The sequence below is a fragment of the Mytilus edulis genome, chromosome 1, assembly GCF_963676685.1.
Source record: "Mytilus edulis chromosome 1, xbMytEdul2.2, whole genome shotgun sequence".
Classification (NCBI taxonomy): domain Eukaryota; kingdom Metazoa; phylum Mollusca; class Bivalvia; order Mytilida; family Mytilidae; genus Mytilus; species Mytilus edulis.
In genome coordinates, this window is record NC_092344.1 from 88,251,108 (window position 1) to 88,270,681 (window position 19,574).

The following is a 19,574-nucleotide window of genomic DNA, read 5'->3' on the forward strand; positions in this document are numbered from 1 at the left end:
GAGCACATTTATTTTTTTTCCTTCTGACGAACATGTATTTAGATTTTTTTTTATCTCCTTCCCACTGGTGGTATTATATTTTACCTTTAGTACGCCCCGAAATTCCTATATCTCTCGAAAATCCAACTTAACACGGTTGATTGCATGCAATGCAATGGTCCTGAATAGACATACATTAAGGTGAAACACCATCGAAATTCCATGACGCTTCGATTAAGATTTCATAAATATGTCAAAAGAAAAAAAATCCTATAACGAATCTTGCGTATAATTTGCCAATCGAGCGTACCTTTCGTCAGTCAAATTGTAAGAAAGATCTATTTTCACTTGAGTGCCTATAGTCTGTTGATATACCTGATTATTAACTTATGCGAAAGTAGAGACCTCAAACACTATTTGTCTGATATAACTTGCTTTATAGATATGTCTTCAAACAAGATACTGTTAGATAAGGAACTTAATAAAGATTAATAATTTGGTAATGACCATCTATTCGCTCATTCATTGTTTAAAACAGAAGTAACATGTTGCTTTTATTATTTCTGAATAAAAAAAACCTGCTTACTATTTCATGCACTCGAAGCGCTTTTCTTTGTGTACCTTCATCAGGAACGCATAAGGCAGCATGTTTGATGGTCATTGACCTCAAAATTATAATCAAATCCATCTTATGTAATATTTTGATTTAGGGAATTGAAACATTACTCTCTTAGCAATTTTTTAATCTATAAACGGACAATTTACAACCTGTTCGTTATAAATCTTGTCAGCTCCGACGTACCAACCACTGATCTATCGAGTTCTTCAAACCTACTCTAAAGCATTGTCGTAGGTATAAGAATGTAGGACGACATGACTATATACCAGTAGGTTAAGTACTTTGCGGTTGCCTCCAGTAACTGTGAGCTTTTTTTGTGCGGTACTGTTTATCATTAAAATTGCTTTTATTTGTGTAAGCTTTAATATCGGTTTCAAAGATTAATGCTTTTCCTGTTCTGAATTTGACTTTTCGTCCTTTTGTTTAGCCTTTGTTAGTCCATTGATCGAGATGAAAAATGAAAAAACTTCAGGGCATATTTTTGCTATATCGTATAATTTGTCATGTTGGGAATTCATTTGATGTTGTTTGTTTAATTTTTGGACAACTTTTTATATTGTGGGTGATTGAGACCAATACATGTTCTAAAGATCACTTTATTTCGTTGAAGGCCATACGTTATCGTGTATTTATGTATTGTTCCGTTTGATTGCTGTCTCATTGGTGTAGATCCCACATATTTTATTCATAAAAGGAAGTGAGGCATCACGAAAATTCAGTTCGGGTAATTACGAGCATGTTTATCATTTATTTGAATCAATTGTAACCTTAACACATGTAAGCTGCTCTCTCGGATATAATATAGTATGTTACTAATAATATTTTTGAACTGTAAGACTTGTACGTATTTGAAACACAGTTCTATTAATAATTAGAATTTATTGCATCAGAACTACAAATTGGAACAAAAAGAAAGTAAAACTATGTAATGTTTTAACAGAACGGGTCATCATCACTCCATTGGATATTCCCTTTATATGCCAGTTTCACCTTGTTCGGTTTCTCCTGTGGGCATGTCTTGGGCGAGATCAATGTTCTCGTATTCATTCATCTGAGATGATCTAAAAAAAAAAAATAAAAAAAAATGAATTACTAAATAAAGATTGGAAACTCTTAAAAGGTAAATAGTCTATTATGTTCAGGAGCATACCAGGAGTATAGGGTCCACTAGAAAGCCAACGTTTGGAGCGATACTTGTAAAAACAACTAAATATTTTTAATTCATGTATCATAAGGGGATCCCTAAACCCGCCCTTGAAGTTAATACTATGTATAACTGTCATAGTGATGAAACTATAATTTCAAAGTACGAACAGCAGAGATGAAAAATAATCAAAAATCGAAATTATTTATCGAATGCAAAGGTGATAAAATCGTCTTGTGTGTCTTTTATATGTCGTTTACTAGTATACGTGCATTTATTTGTAGAGATAGAGTTAACTAAGAAAGGAGTCCACTGCATATATTTGGAGAGGGATTACATGAGAACATCTTAAATAGTTTAATATAGCTCTTAGAATTGTTATGTACGGCAAGACATCTCATTTATCATTGGCTAATTCAATAGAACTAAAAGAGGGAGATTAAACAAATTACATTGACAATACGACCTCACTTACAAATAAACAAATTACATTTACAATACGACCTCACTTACAAATTGTGTCAACTGATGTATGCATACACTATTTATCATAATTCATAAGGCAGCCGAAAAGTTAAATATTTAGTATTACTTAAACATACCCTTCATTTTCTGGGAATTGCATGGTATGCTCACTGCCACAACGGAAACATTTGCAGTAGCATCGTCCTCTAAAACTGGCTGATGCCCAACCTTTACATCTTCTGCCTGCACATTTAGCTTTACATCTGGAAGCACAACCTGCTTCTGACTCATGAACTTAAAGAAAACAAAACATAGATGTATTAACGAAATATGGTAATATTGCAGGGGATTGTTACCAAATGCATTACAAATCCATAAATGTTTGGCTATTTTAACTGTCATTATGTTTCGACCATTTTCTTAGCACTATTTTTTTATTTAAAGTATTTATCATTGAAGAAGCGATACGCACGGCAGGAAGAATAGCATAAACTTAAAAAAAGAATATTTATTACTTATTATCGCTGGTAAAGTCTTCATTCGCAGAGATATATAATATTTGTTTATATAATTTTGATAAACGTTATAAGTCTACATAAACTTTAATTGAAAATGATATGTCTTGACAAAAACAATGGTTTGATACAATGGAGGAACATTAAGGTTTTGGTCATGGAAGCATGAATTAACGTAACAGGATTGATATATAACATAATCATAAAACGTTTCAATACTTCCAATTTGGTATAGTCGGTTTTTTCTCCGACTTATATATTTCATTGTAAAGTTTGTTTCTTTTTACACGCTTTTATCTATTCATCAAGTCACAGTTAAGTTCTTTCTTTCATTCACTGATTTGTTCATATTACGCGTCCCTATGAACACTCGTATTCCAATCTGTTGTATCACATCTTTTGCGCTGTCGTTCTTTGTAGATAAAATAAAACGCAGACATGACATAACATTTTACTCAGCTTTTGAAAAGTTAAAATGTCATTTAATTATAGATACCCAAATTATGTACATACCTATAAGAAGTACTGCAAGAGCAATAGCCAGGATAACTGCTACCTTCATATTAGATCTACAGTTACGTTGATATCAATCTGAAATTGGAAGGGCTGTTACATCTTTGTCAAAAAAGATAAGCAATGCAAAAAGGAAGCACAAAGAATGATAGATTTTAAAACATTAGACTCTTTGGATGTAACAAGTACTAAATATAGCAAATAAACAAAAAGACTTAAGAAAACGTTAAAGTACAGAATTTAAAAAGTCATTTTTGTTTTAAAGCATAAATGTGATTTTCTACACCTGACTTTGAGATTATAAATTTAGAATACAGGTGAATAAATTATTCAGCTGATCTTAGAAATTCTGCATGTTCAATTTGTTTTACGTTTCAGGGCTGACTAGTTGAAAAGGTAAGATATAATCTTTTCTAAAGATTGTTACGTTTTGATTATTATAAAATCGCCGTTACGATACATTAATACAGTTTACTTTGATAAAGTTACCTACCTTATGTATATAGTTCAGCAAGTCAGCAGGATGTGAAAGTAAATAGACAAATTAGCGGTTTTTATAGTATTTGAATCAGATATAACGATTCCGGCGGACGGGCTTCGGTTTCTATTTTGGTGTCTACGACGGAAATTCGACTTGTTTTCGTAGTTTTTTTTCTAAAATCTAGGGCGTTGAAATATTAAGTTGAACATAGAAAACACATTAAAAATAAACGTTTATAATAAAAACAATTCATCGTGTTAAAAGCAAAACTTTGACCTATAATTGTTAACGTATTATACATTACAATTTGTTGTCCCATTGACACTCATTCCAAATCTTCGTATGTATATCCACGAACGAGATTGAAACAATGAGCATTATTTTGGATTACTTGCGATATTCGTTATCTTTCTATGAAGACTCTTAGTAACATTTGTAAATTTGAAGAAAGTAAATAAAAATAAAATATAAAGGGACTGCAATCTTTTAATCAAAGATCAGAACAAAGGCATGCTGAATAAAACATTAAAAAAACCCAAATAATACACATAAATTAGAAATATTAGGACAAGACAAATCGAATCTCACTAAAACTAGAGAATGATCTGAAGTTAACCGAATAAACTCATCATAGATACCAGAGTTGAAATTTATTACACGCATGTTTCGTCTACAAAAGAATCACCAGTGAGGCTCGAATCAAACAAGTTAAAAAGCCCAAATACAGTACAAAGTTGAAGAGCTTTTTAAGACCAAACATTCCTATTTTTGTTTCCAAATACAGCTAAGGTAATCTTCTCCTGAGGTATAAAAGCCTTAGTATTTCATATATGAAAAACAAGTCAGTAACTCTGTTCCGTTAAACACCTGATGAATTGCTGATCGGACATGTAGGATTTCTTATCAAAGTAATATATACAATATAATTTCACGTGTCTCGGTTAAATTAACAAAGATGTGAATAGATATTTATTCATTATCAAAAACTTCATTCATTACACATCAATTGTACATAAATAGTTACTATTCTTAGTTATAAATACCAAACTAAAATTCAAGGAAAATATTTTTTTCAACTGTGATACACGTCTTTTCGAGTCGACCCTGTCGTTTTGAATGATTATATCACATGAGACACAGGAACAAAACCGCAACGGTTTGTGGACAAACAACTAGAAGAAATTAATTTCTGTCTTATTTAGTTCCTTTAATAATTTATAATATCAATTCACTAAGAAGCAAACAACTATGTCAACAAGGAAATTCAAATGACATATAGGCTCTCTTTAAACAAATCACGTACTAGTAATATAAAACGAAAGACAAAAATATAAAAAAGACCATAGCACAATAACGCAATGGCGGGATGCATAAATACCGAGCCACGCGAAAAAGGTTAAAATAAAGAAAACCAAAGAGAAATAAACAAAAACCTATAACACAAAATTAAGATCATAAACAACGTCAGTACCTAGATTTATACTGTAATGCTAATATATGCACTTAACAATATGTAAAGTTCTAATTTATATCAATTTTCAGTAAATACAGTCGTTATTAACATCATTTCTTTTCGGTGAGGTTCGTGTGGCTCAGTCTTTAGTTTTTTATGTTGTGTTTTGTATACTGTTGTTTTTTCTTATGATCTTTTTTCTTTTTTGCCATGGTGTTATGAGTTTGAATAACACTTGGGTATCTTTTGTTTCTCTTATATATAGAAGTACCACGACAAGTGTCACTTTAAAGCAGGATCTGCTAAATTTTACGAAGCACATGCCATCCGCCACGTTGTAGAAAAAATAATTTGTTGCCCAGTTTTTGATGTTCGATCTTATGTTTTGTAGACTGTTATTTGCCTTCTGGTCGTTTTTCGATTAAAAAAAAAATTCTACAGTTGAGATTGAATGTCCGTATGGTATTATTTGCTTCTCTTTAAAATGTAGATAAGTAACGTTCTATCGTCTATGCCCAACACTTTAAATGACGAACAATACCGTATTCAGAACGCAACACAATATTTCGAACAATATGCTTCACAAGGTAAATAAGAGAATGTACAATGAAATTGAAACGTTGAAAGAACTAACCCGAAATCGACCAAAAAAGTTGTAAATACACAAGTGCAAGCAAAACAAAATCAGAAAGGATAAAATCTACTAAAGAATAGCTCAACGTGCTTAACCTGCTGATTTGAAATCATGTCAAGCTTTAAACTAATATTTTTATATTATATATTAACTCAATTATTACGATATTTCTAGATGGTATGCAAGTCCAAAATTCTTTACAAAAACACAACAATAGCGTTTAATATACAGGCCATCATATTCTCTGAAAATAAGTAAAGCACCATTATATCAGATAAGGTATAACAAGTCTTTAGAAAACTAATTGTATAAGTTAACATTTATCAGGAAGAACATCATTGTTCTACTTCAGCAATACAAATATTTGTGGTATAAGTCAGGGTCGGCTAATTGCACCCTACAAGCCCTCTTCCAAAAAAAAAATAAGAATGAAGAAAAATTGAAAAATTTCAAAAGAAAGTATCTAATAGCATTTGAAAGTTGGCCGTTGAATAAAGCATGTCCAAAAACTATCGTCACTTAATCATTCCATTTATATGTTACTGTACTTTTACAGTATAAGTTAGGGTAGGCCAATTGCACCCTACAAGCTCTCTTCCAAACTATCAGCAATTGAAAGTTGACCGTTGAATAAAGCATATCCAAAAACTATCGTCACTTAATCATTCCATTTATATGTTACTGTACTTTTACAGTATAAGTCAGGGTAGGCCAATTCACCCTACAAGCTCTCTTCCAAAAAAATTAAAATGAAGAAAATTTGAAAGATTTAAAAAGAAAGTATCTAATAGCAATTGAAAGTTGACCGTTGAATAAAGCATGTCCAAAAACTATCGTCACTAAATCATCCCATTTATATGATACTGTACTTTTACAGTAAGCATAGTACCCTTGTCCTAATACTCGTATTTGTTTACTTGTTATGTTGACCCGGTTATTTGATGTTATTGAGCCAATAAGTTTCCGATTGGGAGGAAATAAATGTTTCTGAACAAACAAATTGTATCCGGATAAGTAAATACGCAGTTTATAAGCTTTGTATATTTATGCCCTTTTAAAATCGATATATGACAAATGCTAGATGTTAAAGAATGAAACTTCAGTTCCTGGAAACAATTAGTCTTAGCAAGGAAATACCGAGATTATAGGTCTATCTCCCGCAGTGAAACAAAGTTTATTGTTTCTAAAATATCAAAAATTTTGCATCTTTGCAGCTGTATATTTTTTTTGAACAACTCTACATGGACCAGCGCATATTTCAATAGCATTTTAATCTTTGTAGAGCATAAAGTTTATTACTGAAAGTCTCCATCGACTGCAGCAAACATTTTATTATCAAAGAAGTTTCAGTGCACAATTAATATTCATCCCAATAACTAAGTATTAAATTAAAACTGTAATTCATAATTTTTTTAGTAGAAAACATTTTCAGATATCTTAGATATATAATACAAGTTAAACGAAAGAAAATAGAATATTAACAAACGTCCGATCAGAATATATCATCGTCTCTTCATAAATCCGCATCCTTACATCACAGTTTCACTTTGCTTGATTTAACCTTTCTGCATGTCCTGTAATTGGTCAGTGTTCTCGTGGTCTTTTTGTCTGTGCTTGCATCTCAGATGGTAAGGAGATAAAATATGATAAATAACAAAATGGAGGAATAAATAGAATTTCAATATCATAACACTGAGGATGTCGAAGTAGAAATCATAGCCTTTTACTGTCAGCCATTCTCTCTTTTACCCTTATCAAGACTATTGTCAGATCTGTTCATGATAGGTTTTACTGACATGGTGTGGTGAATTTAACATGTTGCAAAATCAACATAATTCTAAAAACCTACAAACTGATGTATGCTTATAATATTTACCAATGTAAAGCAGGCAGTCAAAACTACATAATTGATAAATGTTTTACTAGTAATTTTAACAGGCCCTTAATTTTCAGAGAATTTTATGGTACGCTCAATGGCACAACTGAGACATCTGCAGTCACAGGACCATACATAACTGACTGCCAATTTTATATACAGCGTCTGGCCGTCCATTGGTATTTACAACTGGAAGCACAACTTGCATTTGCGTCTTGGACTTAAACAAAATATCATAGATGTAATGTATGTATAAAAAAGAAAATGTGGTAAGATTGCCAATGAGACAACTGTCTACAAGAGACCAAAATGACACAGAACTATAGGTAACCGTACGTTATTTGTTATTATTTCAATGTATTTTTCATTCATGTTGAAAAATCCCATGTATTTCATTCATATTCAATTATGTGTGTACTTTTTTAAAGTGTTTTTTTAATTTTTTTATGATACGAACAGGATAACAAATACAAATACAATTGTCATTTGATTTCTGGACTTTCTGTTCTTTTTCCTCGGAATTCGGTAATTTTGTTATTTTACCTTTTAACAAAAAGGGGGTAAATTTTTGGGAAACCAATTGTTAACTAGAAATAAATTAAATTCGTTTTAAAAAAAAGTTTAAGTTATACAAAAAATATTGTAAAAAGTATTGTTATATCATACTTGATAACGTTAAATTATTAGCAAGCTAAAGTTAACATTTAGGAGACGTGATATGAAACAACAAGACAACAGTACAACAGAGATCAAAGGACCAAAATTGTATTAAATTAAAATGAATCATCAATTTGTTTAATCCTTGCATATGTATCCGTCGGCCTTTTAAATTTTTTTTTTTATTATTAAACAATTATAAACTAGGAGCTACTATATTGGTAGTTCTGTTAAATACGGTTATTTGTCTTGGCAATCATCCCCATCTTTTCATTTTAATTTAGGAAATATTTCTCTGCTTTTTTAAATGTTTATCAGTCATTAATTTGTTTAAATAAAATTATATCCCTATAAGATGTACTGCAAGGCCAATAGCCAGAATAACTGTTACCTTCACATTGGATCTTAATATGGTACCATAAAATTAGACGAGAAAAACAATACAGTTAACTATAGGGTAATATCAAGAACGAAACTTTGTAAACTATAACCTCAAAACAAAATTCAAATGAATTTAAGAGGAACATGTGTTTATGTATGTTTAACCAAGTCAGGAATATAATAGTTCTTGTCCATTCGTTTTTGATGTGTTTTATTATTTGATTTTGCCATGTGATTATGGACTTTCCGATTGGATTTTCCTCTAAGTTCAGTATTTTTGTGATTTTACTTTTTAAAGCATTGCTGAATTTAATAACATTTGGAAAGAGTGTTATTTCATAACTATTAAAAGTAATAGATGTATCAAGCAAGCTTTGCAATATTGTTTGTACAATATACTTTTCTTATTCATTGAAATGATCAAAATCAAAATATAATCACCCTTTTTTTCATAATGATACAGTGATACGATTTTATTTTTACAAAGTCACCTACCTTGTATAATTATTTCAGCTACTCAGCAGGATCAATTAAAGGAACACTAATTTGCAGTTTTTACACATAGGTTAATAAATGACATTTCGTTGTTAAGTTGGTGTTACGAATTTGCGTATTTCCTTTACTGCATACTTTCAAAAAGTCACGGTCAATATTTTACTACGTTATTTATATAAGATGTAAACCATAGTGGCAGTTTATTCTTACGTTATTTTCGATTAATGAGTCTGAATGTACCTTTTGTATCTTTCACCCCTCTCTATGCTGTTACAATACTGTTCAATGTTTGGAGACGGGTTGATCCCTTAAGCTTATAATCATGTTTTATCTCAACCAGGTTCTTTATGTGCATGTCTCAAGTTTGCAGTCTGTTATTTAGTGATTGCGGGTTTTTTTGTCCGTTATATTTGTCCGTTATATTTTTTTTAAATTTTTTTTCTTTTTTTTTTATATAATTCAGGCTATTGGTATTCTTGTTTGAATTTTTACGTACTTGTCATGTCTGGCGTTTTATAGTTAGCCTTACGGTATGGGTTTTGCACATTGTTGAAGGTCGTTATTGACCTACAGTCGCTTACATCAAGGTCATGTGGACTCGGACTTCTTCAAAACAAAGTTTAACTCTTCGTGCTGCTGTGTTTATTTATTCTACATTGACTAGAGGTAATGAGAGAGTATTTGGATCACACAAAACAGGGTTATCCCCCCGTATTCTTGCGACTGCCCCAAATCCGGAGTCTTTTAATGTTGTTATTAAACGTTTTAATTCATTTGTGTTTTTGAGTTTAGTGTACATTTTTGTTGAACCGTAGGGTGTTTTCTGCTCTTTGTTCTGGTTTATTGAATAATTCATATATAACACACACAACTAAAAACTTAAAAAGAAACCTTAAATATCGGAAATACAATACTCGGACTAAGCAAAATAAGGACAATTTCCAAAAAAAACCAAACCAGAACAATAACCGTCGTTTTATGCTATCGTTCTCGAGAATAGTTCAACAAAAGTTCCCTTAACAAGAGTTTAAATCATTTTAAATCAGAGAAAAGTATGAAGACACATAACTTAAACAACACGAATGCATATTTAAGTAGAGACATTATATATTGATGTCGGTGCATCTGTTTGTTCGTCCGTCCGCCATATTACAAGTTGAAATAGTGATTTTAGGAAAGTTAGTTTTTTATGGAGTTAATAAATTTTATTTAAGATTTAATAACAGTGGGATCTTTATGATATGAACTTTTTACAATATTCGAGAAAATCAAACACATAAACGAATAGAAAACAACTGTAATTTTCCTGACTCGGTACAGGCATTTGCCCGTCTGAAAGAGACGTTTTTTGTGTACATATACGACATTAAAGGATACATTAAAATACATGAATTAAAAAAGGCTCATCTCATCATAAACAAACATCTGGCGTACTAAATTATAATCCTGGTACCTTTCAGAACTATTTACACCACTGGGTCGATGCCACTGCTGGTGGACGTTTCGTCCCCGAGGGTATCACCAGCCCAGTAGTCAACATTTCGGTGTTGACATGAATATCAATAATGTGGTCATTTTTATAAATTTCCTGTTTACAAAACCTTGAATTTTACGAAAAATTAAGGATTTTCTTATCCCAGGCATAGCTTACCTTAGCCGTATTTGGCACCACTTTTTGGAATTTTGGATCCACAATGCTCTTCAATTTGTTCTTGTTTGGTTTTATAAATATTTTGATATGAGCGTCACTGATGAGTCTGATGTAGACGAAACGCGCGTCTGGCGTACTAAATTATAATCCTGGTACCTTTGATAACTAATTAATCCGAGGTTCAGTGTTTATGGAGAACCACGATCTCTGCACGATAAAGATCCTTCTCAGCAAACTCTTTTTGTGGTCTATAAGTGACCAGTTGTTTGGAAAATTTATTTCATACTGGTTTTGGCTTTGATATATTTTTCTGAGGTTTAAAATTTCACTATCTGGTAATTTGGTGTTCATGGTTTAACTTTTGTTTATGATGAGATGAGCCTTTTCAATTTATGTATTTTAGTGTATCCTTTAATGTCGTATATGTACACAATTGTTTCAGGTTAGAGTGAAGGTTGGCGCTAGATGAAAAGTTCAAACCCGCTGCATTTATATGTACTTTTCCTATGTGATGAACCTAATTTTCAGTAGTTGTTGATTGTTGATGTGGTATATAAGTGTTTCTCAATTTTATACAGATGAGAACATTGGTTTTCCTGTTTGAATGGATTTACATTTGTTATTTTGGAGCCACTTATAGCTTGCTACACGGTGTGAGACTAGGCTTCGCGTTGAAGGTCATACTTTGACTTATAATTGTTTTCTTTTACAATTGTGACTTGGATGGATAATTTCCTCATTTGCATTCATACTTCATCTCCTTATATATATTACCTTATGAATAAAAGGTGAATTAAATCTGGTTTTACAGCTTATTAAACAACCTCTCCCATAAATAACAGTGGCATACAATTCTTTTATATTGAACAATGTGAGAGGAAAACAAACAGACTTAATTGGTGAACATTTGTGATAATGCGAGTTGATGGTGTCCTACGGTCAGATACTTTTACTTAAGTCTGATATATCATTATTGAAAGCATATTATACATGTCTCGATCAAAACAAATAATGAATTGTGTATGTTTGTATGAATATAACATACATTTGCTATAACAGACAAATGGCCCTTTTATAGAGCTGTGAGTAGGTTTGTATGACTAAATCAGTATTTTTCATATGCATTTTGGGTCCTAAATGCTCTTCAACTTTGTACTTGTTTGGCTTTAAACCTATTTTGATCAGAGCGTCACTGATGAGTCTTATGTAGACGAAACGCGCGTCTGGCGTATCAAATTGCAATCCTAGTACCTTTGATAACTATTATCGTTACTTTTGTCTAAATCCGACAATTAAAAACCTGGATCTGCAACCGAATTTCAGAATTTCTTTTTTTGAAAACCTAAATTTTTATCATTGATTTATATCGGCCTTTTAATTTGAAAAATGGAAAATTGAAATCAGAATAACCGAAAATCATGAAATATGAACTGCATGTTTAAAATGAGAATTTCGATGATACGTCAGTAACTATTATGACAGAAATTACTTATCCATAGATGTAAGAAGATGTGGTATAAGTGCCAATTAGACAACTCTCCATCCAAGTCGCAATTTTTAAAAGTAAACCATTATAAGTCAAAGTACGGTCTTCAACACGGAGCCTTAGATCACATCGAACAGCAAGCTATAAAGGGTCCCCCAAAATGACTAGCATAAAACAATTCAAACTGGAAATCCAACAGTCTAATCTATATAACCATGCAGGTTTCTATGTAAGTCTTTTCATTCAAACGTTTAGTTAGAAAAAAACCCAAACAGGTGACGATAAAATGTTGAACTGTTTCATGTGATCTTCTTCTTAATATAAAACACTTGTACTATAATGTGGACATGTATGGCATGTAAGTATGATATTAGTAGTACTGACCGTTTTAGGAAAAGTGTGCTACTTCAATCTTATTTCTAAGTGTCCTACATTCTAATTTGTCTATCATGATCGTCTCCATCCATTTGATTTGCGTATAAAACAATAACTATTAACTAAGTACTGAGTTGAAACACAATTTTATTTAGTATTTATGATATTAGATAACAATTACAGAAATCTAAGACATTTTATACAAGTGAAACGAAAGGGAAAGGTCTATTAACACAGATCGAATCAGAATATCACTCCAAAACAGAATGTGTATCAACGTCACTTTATAAGGCCTTCTCTTTACATTCCAGTTTCACCTTGTTCGGTTTCTCCTTTCTGCATGTCCTGGAATTGCTCATGGTCATTCATCTGTGCTGGCATCTCAGCTGGTCTGAAGATGAAATATGATATATAAGAAATTGGAGGAATACATCTAGATTTAAAAATTATTAAAACGTGTACGATGTTAAAGTTTACTGTCAGTCTCTTTTAATTTTCTACTCTTGTCAAACATACTGTCAACCTTTTCGTAATACATGATACAGGCATTATGTAATGACTTTAATACATTAAGATGAACTTATTTTTAAAATCATCCCAATTGATGTCTATATAGAAGGCAGTCAAAACTACTTAATAAATAAATGCTATAAATGTAACGTACCCTTCACTTTCAGGGGAGAATTTCATGGTATGCTCGCTGGAACAACGGAGACATCTGCAATAGCAAAACCATCCATATCTGACTGACACGTAATATCTACAGCGTCTGGCTCTACAACGAGATTTACATCTGGAAGCACAGCTTGCATCTGCGTCTTGCACTAAAAAAAATATCACGGTTGTAAGAATACAATAAAAAAAAAGTAAAAAGAGGGATATTTCTGATGCGTTATTTGTTTACATATCACGAGGTGTTTTTTTAATGCATATTCTTATATGACATGCTTATTTCTCTTTGTAAATAACACCGTGATAAAATTCTCGATATATCTATACCGAGCAATGACTCAGATGTTCACATAAATCACTGTTACAATATACCTCACAAGTAAAAAGCAATTAGGTTTATTTTGTCACAGAATTCAAATAAGTCATTTCAGGAAAAGTGTTCTGTTGCTTGATAGTCAGCGCATTTGTTGAAAATAAGAAATAGCATTTGCACGCGAGTAGACACAAGACGTGTTTAGATCCTCAGAGTTCATTATGATAGGAATTTCTAAATCAATTATAAGTGAGAAAAAATTGAAATAAGAATGTAAGGGTTTATTACAAAATAATTAATATGTTAACTTTATTTGTTTACTGTTAATGTTAATAATTATCAAAGGTATCAGTCTTATAATTTGATGCGCTAGACGAGCATTGCCTATGCGGCGAAAAAAACCAGACTTATTTGAAGACATTATGCACTCCTATTGGGCGTTCACTTTGTCTTCAAACTTGGGAAAAATTTTTTCATAGTGAAGCTATGCTAAACACACTATTATTCAATAAATAGGTAGTATTTATTTTACTAAATAGCAAAATTTAACAAACAACCATTTATTTTAAAACTTAATCTTCAGTTTTTGCATCCCGATTTTTTTTTATAATTTTGGCAATTTGTGTTTCTTCATTTTGGGAAGAATTTTTTTCCCGGGTGAAGAAGGGTTGTGTGCTATTTACACCCGAGTAATTAACCAATCAGATTGTATGATATTTGCTGCATCAGAAATAAAATTATGTACATACCTATAAGAAGTACTGCAAGGGCGATGGCTAGGATAACTGCTAACTTCATATTGGATCTTAAAGATGTAGATATTGAACTAAAATTGGAAAGTTATTACATAATCAAAAAACCCCGAAAAAAAACCAAACAAACAAAAATGTACACACACAAACAGTATATGTAAATATAAGTTAAAGCCTCGCAGAAAAAAAAATCAACATTTAAGAAGAGAGTTAGCTCATTATAAATTAAATTAATAAATATAACAAGACAGCTTTGAATTATTTCTTGTGCAATATTTCTTGAATAACAATCACATTTTGATCATAATAATACATTGATACGATTTATTTTTACAAAGCTACTTACCGAAGGTAAACAATTCAGCTAGTCAGCAGGATGATAACCATCAATGACAAATGAACGGTTTTTATACACATGGATCCAGACATGACAATTCCGGCGGACGGGAGGGTTAGGTTACAAATTTGCGTATTTCCTTTGTTGTCAATATTTTTTAGAAATCAATGTAAACTTGTTTTGTTTAGGATTTTGTAATTTACTTTTATTTTAAAACATATAATTATAATAGTTCGAGTGGGTCTCCTACCGTCACACGCTTTTAGTTAAAGTATGATATATAATTATTGAGAATATATAACACGTGATTCGCTAATAAAATAATTGTAAAGAATTTTGTATGTTTTTATGAATATTACAGAAGTTTCGCTACATCATTCATTTGGCCTTTTTTTTTTTTTTTAGAGAGAATGACCAAAAAACCTGCCGAATTTTGGAATTTACTTTTCATAGATGATTTATTTTCCTCAGTTAACATCAGTTAAAAAAATACTGTGCCAACATTTTTTAAACCAGAATAAACCGAAATTATAAAATATAAACTGAATGTTTTAATAAGAATCTAGGAGATAGGTCTTTAAATATTAGGACAATTTTATTATTCATGTAGCTTTCTATCTTCTATCTTTTTATGTCAAACGATTATTGGTAAAATGTATAAACAGCTCAACATAAAAATGTCTAATTCTACAGGAGATCTTCATCATAATGGCAAACAGCTGAGGAAATTCTACAGGTGAATATCGTCTTTAAATACTAAAAGAATTGTATAATAACTAAAATGACATTCTATTACGATCTTACTTGTGGATTTGGGACGAAAAGTGTGACACATCAAGTTTCTATCTATGTTTTCAACTATTGTATATGTCTTTCCTGGTTGTATGCAGTCATGTTTTGTTACTATTGATTTGCAAGTTTAGTGTTTTGACTATATTTAATTTGTGTAGCTGTTCATGTATTCTATTTGTATTATATTTTTAAAAAAAAGACGTCATAATCTCATCATAGACACGAGGATTACAGTTTGTATTTACGCCAGACGCGCGTTTCGTCTACAAAAGACTCATCAGTGACGCTCGAATCCAAAAAAGTTAAAAAGGCCAAGTAAAGTACAAAGTAGAGCATTAATGACCAAAATTCCTAAAAGTGTTTATCATATATCCATAAAATTAGTACTAAAGATATAAACAGATCAAAGATTTATATCACCTTAAGTAATTTACTTTTCATAAACCAAAATATAATGAACTGAACTCGAAAGGCGTGTCCAGTTTAAATAACTGAAAAAAGAACTCCCCTAGTAAAAAAACCCAATCATGTACGGATGAATATACTTAGGAGAACAACATTTGCAACGGAGTTTATCTGTGACGAGTAAAATATGATATTAATACTGCTCATGCTAGTACTTCTCTTGCCTGTCATCAGGGGTCATTTATAATTTTTTGATTGAGTTTGTCCTCCACAATCTCAAGTTTTCAGGTTAATGTTTTGTTGACTGTTATTTGTAATTTCGTCTTTTTTGCCGAGATAATTTTAAGTAGAATTGTAAAATTGAGCGCGTCAGACGAGCTTCATGTATTTCTATAGTATAAGTTCAATGTTTTGTCTGTTTATTACTACACTTGGGACTAATGTGATTTTTAAAGATTTTGTTTTTATAATCGATGGTTTACAAGAAACTAAAAAGTAACATTCTCCGAAGCAATGAAGATAAATTACTTTGATTTAACTTTCATTTAGAAATTAAGTTTTAATTTCAATAAAGGATAAAGTTCGTTTCAACTTTCTACTGATACAATTTATTAATTTGACGAACTACTTTCCGCTCTAAAAAAAGTATCCGTTGAATAACATTAGAGCTTCCGTCGAGCATGCAATACATGTAATCAAATCAAATATCGGCCAGCAAAAGTAATCCTTTTTTTAGGACAGTATGTTATCAAGATAAACATATAGTACATGAATATTTTATCATTTCTATCTCCATTTCTGTTTCTGCTATCCTTTTATAAGATTTATAAAGCTCGAAATGTTTATAATGTCCATTCATATGAAAGACTTCGTTAGCGAAATATGCAATGAAGCTTCATATTATATTCTTTTATGCATACTAGTGATAAAGGTTCTTAATTACCTTTTATCACCTGTTATCCACATATGAATTTGGTAAAAATACCTTTGAGAATGAAATCTAATTCATTTTTATCTAAAATATTCATATTAAATTATTATTTTAATGATTTGATATATTTTGATTATCCTCATCCTGTTTGACAATAATTTTAAAATATGTTCTGCTGTCGTAGTAGAGAAAGGTTTTGGGGTGTTAAATCTATGAAAGAAATTGTTGATGAATTACTTCACATAGTCAGGACTATAACTACTTTTTCCATGTCACGAATTATGTAATCAAGCTTTGAAAGCTTTTACCAAAAAAACAATCTGCATTTTAGGGGTTCCTGGTGATGCTTTATCTTGATATTTATTACCATCGAACGTTAAAAGTAGAATGTCACAAACTTTCCATAATAGGAGGAATTTGATTCTTTAAAACGACTTATCATATCCGGATAAGTAAACATGCACTTTATATGTCTTTTTACTAGTATGTCCATTTCGGTCATATGCCTCTTGAAATGGATCTGTACATGTGTATTTAGTTTGGTTTTTTTTTGTGTGTTTCCAGATAAGCGCCTTGGATGCATGCAATTTTTATGGTGTTATTTTCGTTTTGTAAGCCCTCGTATTAATATTTTGATTTGTACTTTATGGGAAGGTGTGTATATTTATTAATCTATGAAGTATAATTTCTTAACTTTGGTTGCTGGGTCTTAATTATCGTAACGTTAACTATCGTATCTGTTTAATTGCTCAAACAATTTTGTCAGAATAACGGAACTTTCATACAAGTGGGATATTAAGCAAGATACAAAACCAATTTTAACCCACCATTTTATTCATATTTACTATAAACAACAATAACAAAAATGTACTTGTTTGATTTAAATATATTTGTGTCTGAACTATCAAATTTAGTTATGTTGAACAAATTTATGTTTATGGTGCATGTTTTCGTAATTTTGGTACCAATTATTGTCACGTTTATAACTAATGTTTGTTTGGTTTGCTCAAACACTTTTGTACCAATTATGGAACTATCATAAAAGTGAGAGATTTAGCTAGATATAAAACGAAATTTTAAACAACTATTTTTCTACAAAAATGCATGTTCCAGGTCAGGAATATCACAGTTGTTGTCCTGTCGTTGCATTGGTTTTGTCAGTTGTAATGGGCATTATGAAATTTTCTTGGAGTTAATTATTTTTATTCAGACTTTTTTTTAAGCTAAAAGAAAATGGACACAGTTGAAATGAGTATTTTTTCATAGAGAATAATACGTCAGTTCTTTCAAAAAAAAATAACATTTTGCCTGAGTAGACCAGAAAAAACTAAATGTGTCGATTTTTGTCTTTTCACACTAAGTAAGCCTTATACCAAACGAATCTCACATTCCATTTGTTAGATTTTTACTTCTAAGTAAAATAGTATTGTTTATTAGTACTATCCAACTAGAAGGTGTTGGGTTATAAATCAAAAAAGTAGTCAATAGAGGAAAAATTTGAGTTTCGTTATTGTTTCAGACGTCACTATTTATATAAAAATCACGAAAATGCATCACTGTTAAGGATTTAAAAAAATAAAATAAATATCAAAATAGATGATGTTAAATAAAAACAAGAGAATAATTCTCTTCTACGTCGGCTTAACCTTATTTGTCTCGCTAGAATTGGTCGTCGTTCTTTCATGAAAGTCTCGAAGAAAATGACAACAAAAATAATTGATCGAACTAACGGCCAGATTCTCACTGTTCAATAATTATTTAAACCGATTTATTTGAAATCATGTAAAAGTTGCATAAATGGCAGAGGTTTCGTTCTGGATTTGTTAAGACAGGATGCTAATCTGAATAAAAACAGTCTCATTAGTCTGTGTCCTTTGGCCTCTGGTGGATATAGTTGTCTCATTTGAAATCATACTACATAAACTTGTTTTAATACTTTAGAAGTTTTAAGTAATAAAACTGATAAATAGTACTGTAGCGTGTATACCGAGTAGAATTATAACGTATATCTTTTATAATATTGTTTTAAATAATTCACAATTTGATTGAATTAAAAGATAGGGTTAAGAATTAATCGATAGTCGTTTTCCTTTTCATTGTGCATAGTGTACCACGCCCTGCTTATTGAGATAATGAATATTTCTATTGTCAACAAATAACAACAAAATTGCAGCAGTCGACGTGAGAATACCTGCTTTTTATTATAAAGATATAAGAAGACGAATTATCATGCGTTGTTAAAATCTTGTTTTTTTTTAAATTTTATTTCAGATGAGAGCTGATTAACTCTGATCTTTTAAATCCAGAAATACTTTAAAACTGTTTACTCCCGTAGTGTTTAACCATTTGTTAAGTAATAACAAAAACGCTACTTAAGAACATCTGCATAATTTTAAATCTCGATTTTTCTCTATAATAATTTATATCAAAACTTTTCAACCTTTTATACCACATTTCCCCATGTGAAATTGAAAAATTGTCTAAAAGAAATAATCCACTTTGCTTTTTAATATAGGAATGAAAGCTTGCGCTATAGATGTATTGCTTTGATGCCTTACGGCATATTTTGTTAATAGTGAAACAAAAATATTAAACATGGTATACCGAGGAACAAGTGATCAGTGTATGCCTTAGTTTCTTCTTAAAAC

At 30.9% G+C, this 19,574-nt stretch overlaps 2 protein-coding genes and 1 long non-coding RNA gene across 3 annotated transcripts; all 3 read right to left on the minus strand.

The window, feature by feature from the left end:
• Nucleotides 1-1,457: 1,457 nt before the first annotated feature.
• LOC139493892 (uncharacterized) lies at nucleotides 1,458-3,840 on the minus strand. The gene is made up of 4 exons (XM_071282061.1): nucleotides 3,729-3,840; nucleotides 3,236-3,313; nucleotides 2,345-2,501; nucleotides 1,458-1,659 (listed from the first exon to the last, which is right to left on the minus strand). The coding sequence occupies exons 2-4, from the start codon at nucleotides 3,282-3,284 to the stop codon at nucleotides 1,572-1,574; spliced, it is 294 nt and encodes a 97-aa protein (XP_071138162.1). The 5' UTR covers nucleotides 3,285-3,313; nucleotides 3,729-3,840; the 3' UTR covers nucleotides 1,458-1,571.
• Nucleotides 3,841-4,187: 347 nt separating this feature from the next.
• On the minus strand, nucleotides 4,188-9,361 carry LOC139493904 (uncharacterized). Its single transcript, XR_011657095.1, has 3 exons — nucleotides 9,213-9,361; nucleotides 6,524-7,899; nucleotides 4,188-6,386 (listed from the first exon to the last, which is right to left on the minus strand). It is a non-coding gene; the product is annotated as an uncharacterized lncRNA (long non-coding RNA).
• Nucleotides 9,362-12,854: 3,493 nt separating this feature from the next.
• Nucleotides 12,855-14,939, minus strand: LOC139493911 (uncharacterized). Its single transcript, XM_071282074.1, has 4 exons — nucleotides 14,808-14,939; nucleotides 14,459-14,535; nucleotides 13,389-13,548; nucleotides 12,855-13,115 (listed from the first exon to the last, which is right to left on the minus strand). The coding sequence occupies exons 2-4, from the start codon at nucleotides 14,505-14,507 to the stop codon at nucleotides 13,025-13,027; spliced, it is 300 nt and encodes a 99-aa protein (XP_071138175.1). The 5' UTR covers nucleotides 14,508-14,535; nucleotides 14,808-14,939; the 3' UTR covers nucleotides 12,855-13,024.
• Between the last annotated feature and the right edge of the window lie 4,635 nt (nucleotides 14,940-19,574).